Source organism: Onychomys torridus, chromosome 14, assembly GCF_903995425.1.
Source record: "Onychomys torridus chromosome 14, mOncTor1.1, whole genome shotgun sequence".
Classification (NCBI taxonomy): Eukaryota; Metazoa; Chordata; class Mammalia; order Rodentia; family Cricetidae; genus Onychomys; species Onychomys torridus.
Genome location: NC_050456.1, coordinates 200489 through 218158, shown reverse-complemented (window position 1 = coordinate 218158; position 17670 = coordinate 200489). Strand labels below are relative to the sequence as shown.

Sequence of the window (17670 nt, the reverse complement as noted above, 5' to 3'; positions counted from 1 at the left end):
AGATGAGATCATGTAAGTGTAGCTGGGTGTTAAAATCCTAACTCAAGCCTTTGCAGAAATGGAAGAATCGGTGATCCTGAACAGCCAGGAAAATGAGCTCCTCAATGGTGACCTGGTTTCTTAAGAAACCCTAAAATCACATGCATGAAGTACTTCTCGGGCTGCACATGAGCCTATCTAGCAGTTGACCAGCAGTTAGAATAAAGGACCCCCCAACATACACACACAATAGACTAACTTCACTGAATGTTAGCAGAAAACAGTATACACGGTAAAGAACATATTCAGATATGACATCCTGCTCTCTGGTGATTATTTTCTTTAGCCCACTCACAAAATGGCTTCCAAACACTCAAGAGGGGTTAGGTTATGGGCGCGCGGGGGGGGGGCGACCAAAAAAGTAAATTAATCTTCCTTGTATTTAAAACTGAGAAATTATTCCTAAGGACTGTCATGTACTCAATGTTGGTGATCCTGTTGCTTTAACTCTATTATCTTGCACACCCAAAGATTGACCTGCCCCATATTGCTACATGGATAAAGGGCAGGAGCCTCCTGAATCCCTTAAGTTTTAATGAAGGACTGTAAAGGTGAACTTAACTGGTTCACTCTTCATCTTTTTCTCACTAACAATGAACTCAGATACATCTTCTCCTGCGCCTTTTTGCTTCTTAGGGTGTGTGCATGACTTACCAATGTACCCGGGATCACAAACACATGCAATCTGGAGAGTAACGGGATCTTGATAACAGCTCCTGGCAAACTGGTGTCCACTGTCAGGACCATCTGGACAAGGACAAGGGCGGCAGTGATCTCCCGATCCAATGATGGGATCACCATAGTAACCAGCCAGGCACCTGCAGTGGGTGCAGAACAGTGAGCCTTGACCCAGTCATTAAGAATAGGCTTAGAAACTGTATTCTGTTTGAGGGCATGATAACCTATTTCTCCTGTTCCCCAAAAGGGACTTTTCAGAGCAGCAACAAACTTTCTTAAATTTTAGTTTAAAAAAAAAACCAAACAACCCATGAAGGATTTCATTTAAATAGGTTTCTGGACTCCTCTACCAAATATTTTGATTAATAGGGTTCCTAGTGGTGCTGGATCTGGCTGTTATGGGAAATACTTGCAAGATAATGTATTTAGGATGACACCCTTGGATTAGTGTGATGATCTTCACTAACTGTTCCCCAGAGAAATAGTTTCCCATTTGGACCTCACAGTCCCATGGGCTGCCTACCTGCCCTGGACACTTGGCTTTACATTCTCTTTGTCTTAAGGAATCTGTCTGTCTGCATTCTTCTTAGCGTGTATGTGAATATGGAGGATGGGGGTGCTAGAGGAGATACACTACAGTTAGCAAGCTCATCGTGGCCACAGGTCTAAGCCATCCTGCAATCTAGATTTTCCCAACAAAGCGACAGGGATGCTCTACAGCTGTGCCTCCTGAGCCCATCTCTTATATGGTTCCAAACCTGGGCAGGAAAGAGGGGTGTCTGTCGCTTTCAAATTCATCACATCCAGTATTTTTAAGACTGGTGATCTGTGAGGCTTGAATGGTTTGCAAATGCTTACACACCTAGATAAAAAGCCTCAATTCCAAGTCAGCCTCACAACTTTGAGCAAGGAATTATCTTACTGTGTCATGCTGCTGACCTCAAAATCAATGTTAACTGGGGTGCTTTTTCCTTCCCATGTAACACAAAAGCTTGAAGGAGCTTTGGGTCCACTCTGGCCATTACACATATGGAAGTTGGATACTCTTTTTTTTTTTTTTTTGGAGCTGAGGATCGAACCCAGGGTCTTACGCTTGCTAGGCAAGTGCTCTACCACTGAGCTAAATCCCCAACACAAGGAAGTTGGATACTCTTATTCACCCTCCCATAGTTACAAAGCAGAAGTACAGCTAGGTCTACAGCTCACTTTCAAGGATTTCCACTTCAGTGTGTCCATGCTTTTTGTTTTGAGATCAGGCAATAGTTTTTAAATGAGGAGGTAAATGAAGAAATAAAAGAAAGCTCTTTACAGAATATTAATTATATACTTAATTTTATGTAAAAATAGTACAAGAACATGTTCCCTAGTTATGTGTTGGGGACGTCTACAGTGATAAGCAGCTTCCTATAAGAGCAGCTGAGAAAGTTCCTAACACCTTTGTAGGAGAAACAAAACCAAAGATGTGATGGAAACGGAGTGTTCACTTCCTGTCTCTCCGTATACTTCATCCTTGCAGGACGATCCAGCCAGTTTCTTTTCATTTTATTTTTATTTTTTTAAGGTTTATTTATTTATCATGTATACAGAAGAGGGCGCCAGATCTCATTATAGATTGTTGTGAGCCACCATGTGGGTGCTGGGAATTGAACTCAGGACCTCTGGAAGAGCAGTCAGTGCTCTTAACCTCTGAGCCATCTCTCCAGCCCCCAGTTTCCTTTTAAATCAAGAGGATTAAAACGCTGATTGCCTGGAAATAAGGTATGAAATGAGAAATTTGCTCACACTCAATAGCAGAATCTCCAACGATCTGATGAAGTGTTCTGGAAACCTAATCCTCAGTCTTTCCCTTCTCCCACATCCTTTCCCACTGTCCACAAGAAACCAAATTCCTTTTTAAAAAAGATTTGAGGCTAGTTGCAAATGGCCAGCCAGACTCTTTTCAGACATTCTCTTAAGTGCTTTCCATTACACCTCTTTTGAACCGGCATATGGATGACTACTGCCTAACCTTCTATCTCCCTCTGAAAGATCAACAAAAATTAAGGGCAGATAAAATTGACATGGGATGCATTAATTTCCTCCTTTCACTGTTGTGACTCTTATTTTCTTTCTATAGCAGTTTTGTGGTTAGAACCAGTTCACAGAAGTACCCACTGTGACCTTCACATTCTCCATTACCACACTAGCACTAAGCCAAAAGCCATGTGTTTGTTTCATCTGACACCTTGATACCTACAATGGCTAATCTTGGTTGCCAACTTGACACTTCTGGGAAGAGGGACCCTCAGTTGAACAACTGTCCCCAGTTGGCCTGTGGACATGTCTGTAGGGTATTTTCTTGATGCATGAAGACCCAGCTCACTGTGAGTGGTACCATCACTAGACAGGTGGGTCTATGCTGTGTAAGATAAGTAGCTAAATGTGAGTCTAGAAGCAAGCCAGTAATCAGCATCCCTCGATGGTTTGTGTTTCCCGTTCCGGCCTTGAGTTCCCACCCTGACTTTTCCTCAATGAAGGATTATGAATTGTAAGTATAAGCCAACTAAGTTTTTATACCCCACATTGCTTTTGGTCATGGTGCTTGTTATAGCAACAGTAAACAAACCACAGCAATACCTTTCAACAACCACACATTCCGTTTTCCTTTGACGTTCTTTCATCTAATGAAGAACTTCAGCACCGGCTACAGTACTCAGTGTCAAAGTGGCTCTTTGTTAGTGATGTGTATAGTGATATTTTATTTGTACTGAAATGTGATTTTATTTGTATATTAATAAAGTTGCCTTGAGGTCAGAGCAAGCCATAGCAGAAGCTGGGTGGTGGTGGGGCCGCCTTTAATCCCAGCACTTGGGAGGCAGAGCTAGGCAGGATCTCTGTGTGTTCAAAGACACAGCCAGCTTGGCAACACACACCTTTAATCTCAATACCAACCATAGAAGACCTGGAGGTCTGCACAGACAGGCAGTGATGAGGTCATGTGGCTGGGTTTACAACCAATGAGAAGACAGAACAGAAAGTCTATAGGAAGTAGGTCTTGGGCGGGGAGGAAAGACAGAGCAACAGTGAAGGGTAAAGTTTTCAGCTCTCAGCTATTGCTCTGCCCTCCTGGCTTTTAACTCTGCAACTGGCTGTGTTTCTTATTTAACAAGACGGTTACATCTACAGATGTGCTAACACAAGCTCATGTTAGTGATGTGGGAAGGTAATGACTTTTACCCCACAAAGTAGGTTCTAACTAGAATGTAGTGAACAGTGTAAGGCAGCATGCATATGTAAAACTTTACAGATGGACTGAAACTGCTCAGGTCACTGGAGGCATACTCCATGTCCTATTCTTAAAGTCTACTGTGGTTGTTTGAAAGAAAATGATCCCCAAAGGAAGTGGCACTATTAGGAGGTGTGGCCTTGTGGGAGCAGGCTTTGGGGTCTCTTTTTCTCAAGTTTCCCTCAGTATAACTATCAGTTAACTTCCTGTTGCCTGCAAGATGTAAGACTCTCAGCTCTAGCACCATGTCTACTTGCATACTGCCATGTTCCCAGTCATGATGATAATGGACTGAAACTGTAAATGAGCCATTCCAATTAAATGTTTTCCCTTTTTTTTGTTGTTGTTTTTCTTTTTGTTTTTCGAGACAGGATTTCCCTGTGTAGCTTTGCACCTTTCCTAGAACTCACTCTGTAGCCCAGGCTGGCCTTGAACTCACAGAGATCTGCCTGGCTCTGCCTCCTGAGTGCTGGGATTTTTGTTTTTGTAAATGTTTTCTTTATACAAGTTGTTGTGGTCATGGAGTCTCTTCACAGCAATAAAATCACTAACTAAGCCATCTACCTATTGTGCCTTATTGCTGTGGGCTGCAGTAATATATCATAAGAACTCTGCTGGTTATGGCAAAGTCATTACCTGGAGGGATCAGGGAATTCCTCCAGAGGAAGCCAAATCCCAAGGAGTTTTTGGTGTTACTTGGCTTGTTATATATCAGCTGTATTCTGTTATGAAAATCACGTGTGCCTTCATAGTTTTCCCAAATGACTTTTTCCTTAGAAGGGCTAACAGTGTGAACTGATCACTCTCTGGACATACACATTCCAGGTATTTGGAGAACAGCCTCAGGAAAGGCTTTCTTTGGAATCAGATATCTCTCTAAGCCACTTTCAAGGACTACAAGAAGCACCACCCAGGTGGGCGCCCAACTTCTGAAGACTAACAATGATAACAGCCCACATACAAGTCTCCTGACTTAAATTCCACAAGGGGACATCGCCTAGGTCAGGTGGACATTAAGTAATAGCTTTACACAATTTAGCTCGGACCCTCCCTTCATATACCAGGACTTCAAGGGCACGGACGGAGAAGAGAAAGGAAAATGGAAGAACTAGATGGGTAAGAACTTGAGAGGAACAAACTGAGATGGGGAAGAGTCAGATGGGAAAGTCCTAGCTGGGTAAGAACAAGGTGAGAAGGACCTAGATGAGCCAGAATTAAGATGAGAGAATTAAGATGGAACTTAAGAGGGAGCAGTAGATAACAGAGAGAAATCAGGCAAGAAAGGAGCTAGGCATGAGAACAGAACTGAAGCTGTGTAGATAGGATGTTATGACAGGAATTAAAGCAAGTGCACTATAGAGCTCGGTGTGCTGAGATTCTATTTCCTGAAAATAGTCCTTGCAGTTAGTAGTTCTCTCTCCTGAATCCCTGGGATGTATAATATTGAGGCTGGTCCCTCTAATATTATACAAGATCTTATATCCATGATAATTATCCAATTAACATTTGCTAACTGGAGAATTGCTTTGCTTTGCACATTTTGTCTCCAGAAAACTGATTGCATGTAATGCTTTGAACAACAAAGCTATCTAAAGTGAGTAGTCCCACTTGGATGAAGTTTCTGCTTTGACCCAAAGTAGACAAAGGGTATTTCTCAACTCTCATCCAAGCCAGAAAGTGTCAATGTGGGGGTTTCCTCAGTCCACAGCTGAATTGCCAGGCAATTCCCAAAGGGCAGACTTCAGGTACAAACCAGGTACAAGCTACACTGGTAATGGATAAACAAGTGAGCTTTTCAAAAATGCTGGGATGACCAAAAATGAAAGAGCCATTTGGAGCCTATATGAGATTAATTCTGTGGTTTGTCCAAGATAATTATTTACTTAAGCAAAGATGATGTCATTCTCTGTCTTCCTTTTTCTTTTTGAGACAAAGCCTCAATATTCAGCCCAGGCTGGCCTCAAACTCCTGATCCTGTTGCCTCTGCCCCACAAGTAGTAGGGTAACAGCTGTGCCAACCACCATGCCCAGTATATTATCTTTACTCTCATGAGGTGGTGCCACATACCTTTCACAGTTATGGCCTGTGGTATAGTCCTGACAGCTCAGACACTCCCCTGTCACTGTGTCACAGTCTTCAGCATGACCATTACACTGGCAGGGCTGACAGCTGGGAAAGCCCCAGTACCCAGGGAGACATCGGTCACACTGCCGAGCATATATGCCCTGGAAACAATGGCACTGGCCCGTGACAGCATCGCAGAAAGCATTCACAGATCCTTGTAGATTGCAGTCACAAGCTGCAGACAAGGCAAACAAAAAACTCATTAAATAGACAGAAATGCCTTCATGTGTGCACGGCCCCCATCCATAGTGATCCAGGGCTCATGCCATCAGGTTCAGAGCAGAGTACTGCCTTTAGAAGTCAGGAAATACCTCAGGACCATCCCAGAATTCATTACAAAGTCTCTGATACACCTACGTTTGCATCCGTTGGGGCCAAAGCCAAAGGTGCCTGGTGCACACCTGTTGCACGTTCTTCCAACCACATTAGGCCGGCATTGACACTGGCCTCCGTTGGGGTCACACACAGAACTCACAGAACCCTGAGGGTCACATTCACAAGCTGCAGGGAAAAGAGTGGTTAGACTGAGGACAGGAGCAGTACATCGCACCTGCCTTATAACCTGTACTGTCTCTCCACAAGCCCCCAACACTTCCTGACCCCTTTCCTACTCGAGTTCTTAAAATTCCAGCTTAGAAACTCAGCATGCCTGTGCTAACTGGGAGGGAACAAACCAGCTGCCCTGGCAAATTTTTGTAGGCAGGAGATCATTAAGGTTTTCTCCCCTTGGCTCCAGAGGTCAAATATATGATAGCATTAAGCCTCTGTGACCATTGGAAGCTGGTCTAACCTTCCCTAGAGAAAAACATAGCTTTCAGTTGGCTGATGCTTTCCTGATTCAGTCCTTCACATCCATAGCCTGTGTCTAATCACCACTTGTGTATACTTAGGATTTCTTTTTATTACTTTTTTATGTGTATGTTTACGTGGGTAAGAGCACATGAGTGCTGGTGCCCATGGAGGCAGAGATGTTGGATGACTGGAAGCTGAACTTTGGTCCTTTGCAAGAGCAGTGTGTACTCTTAACAACTGAGCTACCTCTCTACCTCTTTTGTAAATTTCTTTAATTTGGGTTCCTTTTTTGATGGTGCTACATGACAAAATCATTTGTTATTTATTATTTTATTTTTTTGAAACAATGTTCCACTATAGAGCCCTGGCCTAAAACTTGCCATGTAGATAAGGCTGGCCTCAATATCTGCCTGCCTCTGCCTGCTTCTTGAGTACTGGGATTAAAAATGTTCAACTATCACACCAGGCCAACTAAGACATTTGTAAAAATAAAGTCCAACCCAGGTTAAGGTAAGACACTGCTTCCTTCATGCTGTATCACAAGGAAGCACAGGCGTGTATCCCACTGTACCTCCTAGTGCCAAATATACCCTGTAGCCTCCACAGCTGCTCAAGCGACACCTACCAAGGCCTGTCTGGTGAATCAAAGCAGAAATGCTGAAGATGATGTTTCTGCAGACATCGGTCATCGGTGTTTTTACTACACTCCGACTATTCTCCAGACACCGGTACCTCTGGAAGGTTTCCCAGGCACTGTTGGTGACCTCCCCATCTCCTGAGCCTCCGACAGTAAAGATGTCCAGGGATTTACAGTAGGGCATGAGAACAAGCTATGGGTGAACAGGAATAACACAATGACCTCATGGAGGTGCCCACATTATCAACCATAGTAAGCAATCATGCCCAACCCCCACAGCCGCCTGCTTTGGGACATAAGCTAATAGCACTCATGACACAAAGCAGAAACCTTCCCAGTCATAAATATTCTGGCCAGAAAATGGTGAGATAAACTTCAGGATGCTTAGTGGGCTTTGAAACAACTACTGCTGAAGCAGTTCACAGATTTGTGGGGAAATGGTTTGAATACATCCTTCCCAGAAAGGTGGAATGCTATTTTGTGTTACAGCTCCGAGTGGGGCAGGGGGAAGAGAAGCTTCCCCAATGGAGGTGTCATAGCTGCAAAGGAAAGGTTTCTCTGATGAAAGTGTTACAGCTCTTCTTGGGTGGGAGAAGATTTCCGAAATGCAAGTGTTACAACTCTGAAGGGAAGCATATCCTGACAATCAGGAGCCAAGGAATACCATAAAGTCATAGTGTCCAACAAACATAAGACTTATTGGGAAAGATACAAAGTGGCTGCCTCTGCTCAGGCATGAAGAAGCAGGAAACTGGGCAGAAGACAGGCTAATATAGGGTTTTGTGGGGAGGAGTTTTCCAAGGTAGAGATTTCCAAGGTGGAGACTGGTGAGATTTCAAGTCCTGAGCTTGGAGCAAGCCCAGAGATTGGTGGGATTTCGTGCTCAGGGATTGGTGGGTTTTGGTCAGAGATTTTTTTTTTTCCCAATTCAGATGTGGGCTTAGACCTTTTACCCTATAGCTATAAACAAAGAAACTCTAGAAGCAAGGAGAGCCCATTCTGCCTTACTGCCCAGAGCTGTCCCTTCACACAATACTTCAGTGGCAGCTGGGCACTATCTATCAGGCTCTCCTACATGCACAGGAAGCTGGCACTCACTGAGTCAATGAGCGTGTAGGGGTTCTCCACATCACTGCCAGATGCTGTGTACTGGGATAGCTCCAACCTTACTGTGTAGTTCATTCCCTTCTCAAAGCACACTGGGTGAGGGAGGATGACATATCTGCCCCAAGACAAGAGAGAAACAACAGAAAGGCAACTTTTAAGCTTCCAAAAATAACAACAGGAAGAAAAACAAAAGCTCACTCATGGTGATCATTCCAACAGAAGACTTTCTACAGCCAGTGTCTCACTGATATTGTGACTCAGTCTGTAAGACCCCACTGTCACACTGACCTTGAACCTGGTGACAAAGACACCACCTGGTTGTCATCATCAGGAACAGTGTTACCACATCGGCTGCTGGTTGGAATCTTTCCAGGTCGCTGTATGGTGATGACAGCTTTCTCCCAGTGGTCCGGCAGCTAGAGCAAGAAATAAAGGATGAAAGGAACTTCTGTGTTAGCCCACTGCAGCCAGTTCACTTCAGAAGATCTCCCCACAGCACCTAAGTTTCATTAGAATCCACACATTTGCTTTCCTGTCCCTAACACTTTCTCTGCTACTGCCCAGCTCCAACACCTGCTTCCTTCCAATGTGCCTTTGCTGTCTACTCTCAAGAAGCTCATATAAGAACAACCTCCTGCTCATTCCACAGTCCTGAAGCCTTTTCTCATCCTGGCATTTTCCCTATGTGCACCTCTGACCATATCCATCATCTAGCGTTAGGAGTGAGTCTCGGCAAACCACTTTCCCCTGTTCTCTCTTTCCTTAGGGTCAGTTTATCAAAACTCTACTTATGTGCCATCTGTGTTGGCACACATCTGTAATCCCAGCACTGAAGAGGCTGAGGCAGGACTTGGAGGTTTGCTTCAAGGTTCAAGGTTAGCTTCAGCTACAAAACAAGACTCCATCTCTAAAGAAAAAAAAATCAGTTAACAATTATCATTCATGCCATAAGGCCTAGAGCTGAGTCTTTAGGAAGTATTCTAGAAGCCCTGGCTCAGTGACAAAAGTCTCCCACCTTCCAATACTACCTCTTCTCCTGTTACAATGATACCTCTGGCCTTTTACTGCACTGGAGGAACGCCATTGGTCAGCCAGGCCTCATGGGGAGGATGGCTTTCCATACATCAACATCACTTCCTTAACTTAGCCAGGTTAAGAGCCTAACGGGAGACTGATGAATGCTGGATTTAAAAAGGCACATGGAGGTTAGAAACACCAGTGCAAACTCATCTTCACAGAACATTCTAGTACCTATTAGGACTACTGTTTTCTAGTAATAGTCCCCCTAGATCTCCCACACAATGTATATTGGTAGCTTTCTTCACCTGTGGCTCATAGCGAATTAGGATGTCATACTCCATGGAATATGGTATGTTGTCAATGAAAAACTCCAGATAAGCCCCTTCAGGAACTCGGACGAAGCCAGGTCCTGTCCAGGAAGGAATCCGGTCCTGAATGTACTGCCGTTCCACCACAGTGGCTCCCTGGGTACAAGGGCACACTAGTTACTCTTTGTATGAAATGGAATTCACCTACACCTCACAGACAAAGAAGTACAATGATTCAAAACTGTGGCTATTTTCTGTCTCCTAGTTACAAATGCCCCGAAGTTAATAAGTTGTTTTTAGGTTTGTGTGTGTTTGATTTTTTTCCCTCTCACATAAACAAGTAATTGGATGCTTTTACTTTTGAGGTTGGATGCTGCAGGCCACAGGACTATATCATAAGAACTCAGCTGGTTATGGCAAAGTCACTACCTGGAGGGATCAGGGAATTCCTCCAGAGGAAGCCAAATCCCAAGGAGTTTTTGGTGTTATTTGGCTTGTTATATATATCAGCTGTATTCTGTTATGAAAATCGTGTGTGCCTTCATAGTTTTCCCAAATGACTTTTTCCTAGAAGGGCTAACAGTGTAGACTGATCACTCTCTGGACATACACGTTCCAGGAATTTGGAGAACGCCTCATGAAAGGCTTTCTCTGGAATCAGATATCTCCCTAAGCCACTTTCAAGGACTACAGGAAGACCCAGGTGGGCGCCCAACTTCCAAGGACTAACAATAACAGCCCACATGCAAGTCTCCTGACTTAACATAAATTCCACAAGGGGACACTGCCTAGGTCAGATGGACATTAAGTAATAATAGCTTTACACAATTTAGCTCGGACCCTCCCTTCATATACTGGGATTTCCAGGGCACGGGATGGAAAAGAGAGAAGAGAAAAGAGAATGGAAGAACTAGATGGGTAAGAACTTGAGAGGAACAAACTGAGACAGGGAAGAACTAGATTGAAGGGCTAGAAGAAAGTACTAGAGGAATGAGATGCAAGATGAGGAAGAGCCAGATGGGGAAAAACAAGATGAGGAAGAGCCCAGAAGAGAGAGAAGGAGACAGGAGAGGAGCTGATAGGGGAAAAAACTAGATGGATGAGAACCTAGAAGGGGCAGAACTAGATGAAGGAATTAAGATAGAACCTAGAGGGGACAGTAAATATAGAGAGAAATCAGGCAAGAAAGGGGCTAGACATGAGAGCAGAATAGAAGCTGTGTAGAGAGAAAACTATCACAGAATAATAAAGTGTATGAACTAAGGAGTTTCGTGTACATAGACTCATTTCTTTTCATCAAAGATTAATTATCAGCTGGTTGTAGATTCTTCCTGGACCCTGGGAGGGGACTATCGAGGGGCTGGACCCCTATAGTCCTCGATAGTTCAAGTTGTCTTGGGACACTGGAGATGGAAGTTAAAAGTTTGGGATATACCTTACATTACATAACCAGTGGGTAAGCAAAGGAAAGAACATGATGGCTTCTGAGCATGTCTAGGAGTGCTGAGGTACTTCATAAGTCTCTGCATTGCTAGCTCAGTATATAGTGCAGTTCCTTCTCTCTCCTCCTCCATTGCCCTCTTGCTGCATACACATCTCCAAAGATGGCCACCACCGAGTCCTTCTTTGTGTCTGTGAGTTTTGCCTGACAAGAGGTACAGCCAATGTTTCACTCCCTGTGAACTATGCTGGCCCAGGGAAATGTGACTGACAGAGTCTCCAGGCATCACAGTCTAGAAGTTTAAGAGTTCTCACAGCTTGTTTCTTCCTTACTTGAAGTCAGAAGCCATGCTACAAGTTGCTCAAATCAGCAAGAGATGCAAGGAGTGGGGGGAATACCCTGGCTCTAGCTGTGCCAGCCAGTTATGCTTAAGTGCCAGACATACATTTTACAACAGAAAAGTTTGGAATGGTAAGTGAAATATATCTGGGCCTACATGATGTCAGATCTACAATAACTTTGAAGCACAAATGAGAGTAGAGTGGAAAATACTTATTCTTGTAGACACACCAACCAAAAGCCTTATTAGAAAACTCTCTAAAGTCTACTTGTGAGTTCTATAATGACCTACCTTTAAATATGACAGCATGGCCCCATCCTTATTTTGTGCTTACAAAAATTTCATCTTTATGAAGCATGTATATCCCGTAACATCCCTCACAAGATGCTGCTCTACCAAGCTTCCAGAAGCTCTCCTACTTACAGGCCCCAGATTGGCGTCCTCGGCCTCGTAGATGTAGTGGTCCAGGGTAGTGAAGTAGTAACCAGATTCCACCTCATTGCACTGCCGCCCAATCATGTGAGGCAGGCAGGAGCACTGGCCGGAGTCCTCGGAACAGCTGAGGAGGAAGCACAGCTCATCAGAGCTTACTGGAGACACAGACTATCCCACGACAAGTCCTTCTGTTTTGCTATTAAACTTTAGCACAGGGCAATATTTTTTTTATTCAAAAAATAAAGTATATGGGAACAAAATAATACTTGTAAATAAATCCCAAACTTAGTCTAAACACATGACCCTGAATGTTCTTGGGCCTGGTCTTTTCAGTTTCCTTTTTCCCTATGCTCCTTCTATACCACACTGAGACTTTCTATAGACATCACAAATTTTCATGCTTTGGACTCTTTCTTACACTGTTTGCTTTTCTTCCCCCCTTCATTTTATTTTATGCATATGGGTGTTTTGCCTGTAGGAATCTATGTACCACATGCATGCCTGGTGCTGGAGGATGCCAACAGAAAGCACTGGATTATCTAGGGCTGTAATTATACATAGTTGTGAGCCACCACGTAGATGCTGGGACTTGAACCCAGTTCCTCTAAGGGCAGCCAGTGCTCTTAATCACTGAGCCATCTCTCCAGCACCTCTTTCGTTTTTCTTCTAATTACAACTCCTTTTTTTACCTCAAACCCAATTACCCAACTCCCTGAAGGGCATCTTTAACTCAGCTGTCCCAGAGTTTCCTCAGCACAAGTGATCCAAAGAGGCATCACTCCCTCCCTCCTGTGTTCTCCACTGGGTTGATGGCATCCCACCCTTCACTGAGTCACAAAGAACCAACTTCTATGCCTTTCCCCTCCCAGGGGCCATGCTCTGCTTTGCTATCTCTCACCATCAGCAAAGATGACAGTTTTCTAATTGGTATCTATGGTGGTTTGAAAGAGGGCCATTTAGCGCTATTAGGAGGTGTGGTCTTGTTGGAGTAGATGTGGTCTTGTTGGAGGAAGTGTGTCATTGTGCAGGTGGGCTTTGAGGTCTCATATATGCTCAAGCCATGCCCAGCCAGACAGTCTACTTCCTGTTACCTGAATACCAACAAGTATTAGCTACCTCTCCAGCACCACATCTGCTGCCGTGCTGCACACTGCCATGGTGATAATAGACTGAACCTCTGAACTGTAAGCAACCCACCCCAATTAAATGTTTTCTTTGTAAGAGCTGCCATGGTCATGGTGTCTCTTCACAGCAATAGAAACCCTAAGACAGAATCCTTGTCCAAATATGGGATCTAACACAATTCCTCCACACAGCTGCCCTACAGGATCTTTCTAGAAGGCACCTGCCATGTGACTTCTTGGCACAATGGGCAGGTGTACTACACCTTCTAGTCTGGCCCTTGTTGATCTGATGTCTCCTCAGACCTCAACAAGCACACTGTACAACTTGCAACTTCTCAAATGCACTAGAGATTGTGACGCCTGCTTTGGCTCATACTGTTCCTTCAGCCTAGGGTGACCTCTCTATCCTCCCTGCTGTGGCCATTCCTGACCACCAGCCCCCATTTCATAATTCAGACTTCCTCTTTCATGCCACTGCCTTATTTCTGTATGCATACCGTTTACAACAAAGCTTGTCACTTTTGAAGTGGAGGCCCTAGCCTTCAAATCTACTTCTCAGAGCCTAAACCAACTTCTAAGGTTTATTTAGTTTCCTCCTCCTACCACAGTCAATGGATGCTTTTTAAGAATGTGATTCTTTCTTACTTGCGTGTAAAACCTTTGCTTTTTCCTTTATCATAATCATTAGCAGATCTCTATCCACCACCTGGACTGGAAACCTCATGGCTAGGTCTGGGTCTTCACCTCAGTTGCCCACATCCCCCAAGCCTAGTGCTCTGCACAGGGAATACATTCAGTAAACAATGGATGGATAAAAGAATGAACAAGTTAGTGTAGATAAATTCTTACTATATATTACTATTTGGGGTAATAAATTCATCTATACAAAGTACAAAGCATTTATTTTTCTCTTTGCTGTATTTCTTTGTTTCTTCTATTATTTTATGAGTCAGGTAAGACCCAAATACATGCTGGCCTGGAAACTACCATCCTTCTACCTCAGCCTGAATTCCAGGATTTCAGACTGAATCGCCACATTTGGCTTCAGCCATCCATTTCAACTCCACTAAAAGTCAAGATGTGATTTACAATGATACTTAAGCCCGTTCCTGCCAAAGTTTAGGGGAAATCAAGCTCCAGGCAAGCTGCAACTCCAGCAGATAGAACAGGCCACAGCTTGCTGTCACGTGGCATCTTTGCTAGTGGAGCAAGTCATTATCCCACAGGAATATGAGTTCTTAAAGCTACAGAACCAGTTCCATGAAAGGAAAGCCTGTTCTAATTCGGGCTCAGCACTCTTGCCCCAGGCCACCAACTCCTGTCACATTCAGAAATTCAGCCATTAGTCATTACATCATAGGGACCACTTTCCCTTCAGCAGATGCTTACTGAGGAATCAAATATACCAAAGAAGGCAATTAGCTCTCTGCTATCATTAGAAACAATCAATGAAGATGAAGATGGAGACTCTTGAGCCTGCTTTTCCTAGGCAGCACAATTCTAAATGAGCAACAATCTCAGGAATATAAGATCACATGGAAAAATCTAGAAGAACCTTGCTTCTGACAGCCCTGTGACCTCAAATCTAGAGACAGACTGGAATCACTGCCACTGTTAAGTAGTTTCAATTCCATACTCATGTCCCTGTGCCTGTTCCAGTTCCCCACAGATGATTTTTCACCCTTATTTACAGCACTCAACACTCCAACTGTTATGCTCATTTTCATAATTCCAGCCATGGATGAGGCACTCTCAGCCATACTCCAATGTCTTTTGTCCTGAAATACTCAGCATCATTCACACCACCTTCTCATTCTCTCTTCTTAAACACTCGGATTTTAAATCCTTTCTCATGGTATGAGATAAAACTTTGTTCTTTCTCCATATGAACATTTAAGTCCTATTTCAGTATGTTTCTCCACTTAGCAGCCACCACTGTCATTATCTTAGGCCATGATGTCACCATTTCATGCAGTTTCCTAAACTGACCTCTCCTGCATTCACCATCACCCAGTCAAGCTTCCCAGAGCCCTGCTTCTATAGACCCACAAGTGTTTCTCTGCACCTTGTCATATCGGGTGATGATGCCTCTGTCTGGCTTCCTGCAGCTCCATACCTCATCCTATGAAAATCATTGTCTTCCTGGAAAAGCCTGGTGCTTTCAGATGATCACACTCGTCACACGCTTCAGCAAATATTTACCCAACAAATACTGTCCCTGGACATTGTGTGTGCTGGCATCAGTGCACTCATACTTTAGGCCAACTTGCTTCTGAAGCAACCCTTAATTAATCCTTAAGTGGATAAATATTATGGGGTAGAAGGGAAATGTCTCTCTCTTAAACAACTTAGAATCTTACTAGGAAGATAAGCAACAAAGCAATTAACCAAGACAAAATGTAGCCAGGGGCAAAATACTCTGGGTGTACACAAGAAGATGTAATTCATCTGATGGAGAAAATTAAGGGAGACTTCCTGGAAGATGTGGCCTGACACTTGAGAAGGATGATTCTGACGTGCAGTGAGAGGATGGGAATGATGAAAACAAGGAAGTGGAAGAACCTGGCCGACCCATGACCCTCTTAATCTTTACCCTCTCTTTCCTCCCAGCTAGAAGGCCCTCACCCAACAATTATGAGGCTATTCACCCTTATTCTGCTTTCAAAACTCATCCCCAAATCCAAGGTCTTCCCCAACAAAAGATGACATGTTAACTATTCTTTACTGGTCTAAATTCAAGAAAACAAACAAAAATCACGTCAGCAATACTACACAATTTTTCACACTCTCTCTACAAGTTCTTCTGTACCTGAATACAGAGTTTGTTTAATCACCAACAGAAAGATAACACAAGACAAAGGCTCTGATAGGGAGAGGTTTGGCATCAACAGACACATTTATCCTCTCTAGGACCTACTGGCCCATAACCACACAAGGCAGACATCATTTTGCAGATGTGATGAAGGGCAGGAATCCTGAAATGGGTGAGATGATCATGGATTATCTAAGTGCACTCAATCCAATGCTTTGAGCTCTCAAAAGTGGGAGAGGTAAAGCAGAGAAGTTAGAAAGCTATGGTGACAAAAGGATTTACTCACCATGGCTTTGAGGAAGAAGGAAGGCAGTTGTAAGATCAAGGAATGTGGATGTAGCTGGAGGCTGAGAACAGCCAGCAGAAAATAGGCTCACCATACAGCTTCAAGGAAACTACCTGAAACTTGAATAAACAGGAAACACTCTCCCCTATTGTCCATCGGAAGCAGAGGCCCCTGCACCAACATCTGTCTGTAACCCACAGAGACAGCTGCCCTACCAAACTGCAAGATATTAAGTTTATATTGTTTTCAGCCACTAAAGTGTGGTAATTTGTCTGGCAGCAATCAAATACAGGCTCTTGGTTTTCCAATAGGTCAAGGTTAAGATTATTTAGCATGGATTTCTCACAAATACAGACAATTCAAAGTTCTAATGGAACATAATTACTTTTAGTTACACATGAATAAACAGGAAAAGTGTAAGTTCAGCTTTTCTCTATTAACAATGAAAATTTCTAAAGTATAAAAAGCATCATTCATAAAGGCCAACTGCTGTACTCAACACCATCATCTCATTCATAATTGATTCCAAATAAGAGGTGGTTTACCTTCAAGACCAGCACCACCCGTTCTCTCTGGGTAGCGTCACCACCTACACTTCCTAACAGGAAGGAACGATGTTCTAGAACCCCTTAATGTCCATCCCTTGTAGCAACTAACAAAAAGCTAGATAAACCACAATTATTCAGAGAGTTGATGAAAGTATCTAGTAACCTGCACTCTGGCTTCACAGTTGGTCAATTTCAGACCCTCACAGATGGAGCCAAGGGAAATGCAAAGCAAAATAAACAAATGCTAAAAGAGCATCAGGAGAGTGTTGGGAACTTCAGAGAAATTAGCACCTTCTTTTAAAAAACCTCACTTTTATCTGCTCAGGAAGAACCTCCTGGAAGGGGTGCTGACAGCTGTGAATGGAAGGATCAGCACTGCAAACCAGAGCCTTTACTCCCTGCATCTATGGGACCATTCCAGTTGCCTCTCCTCAGGAGTTTCTAAGAACAGAGTTTTCAGGAAGTAGAGGCCATAGGCTGTATTGCATCCCAATATACTCTGGAACAGAACAAACCCCAAAAAAGGGGCCAAAGAGAACACATTCTTCAGATCTCACCTCTCAAGAGAGTATTGGGAACTTCAGAGAAAGCAGTATGCACCTTCTAATGTACTTCTAAGAGAGAGGACTGGCGATATAGCTCAGAGCTCTTGCCAAGACATGGTGGGCTGCAGGCCAGATATCCTGGGCTGACCCAAGGGCCAACATTTAACT

General features: G+C 43.6%; 1 protein-coding gene across 2 annotated transcripts in view; it reads right to left on the bottom strand.

The window, feature by feature from the left end:
• Lamb1 (laminin subunit beta 1) overlaps positions 1-17670 on the bottom strand; it is a 70704-nt gene that overhangs the window by 24869 nt on the left and 28165 nt on the right. For both annotated transcript variants that reach the window (XM_036205966.1, XM_036205967.1), the window contains 8 exons: positions 12176-12311; positions 9969-10127; positions 8932-9059; positions 8635-8758; positions 7525-7729; positions 6465-6608; positions 6051-6282; positions 694-857 (listed from right to left, as the gene is read on the bottom strand). In XM_036205966.1, the coding sequence (XP_036061859.1) occupies positions 694-857; positions 6051-6282; positions 6465-6608; positions 7525-7729; positions 8635-8758; positions 8932-9059; positions 9969-10127; positions 12176-12311 (1292 nt within the window). The remainder of the gene's footprint in view (positions 1-693; positions 858-6050; positions 6283-6464; positions 6609-7524; positions 7730-8634; positions 8759-8931; positions 9060-9968; positions 10128-12175; positions 12312-17670) is intronic.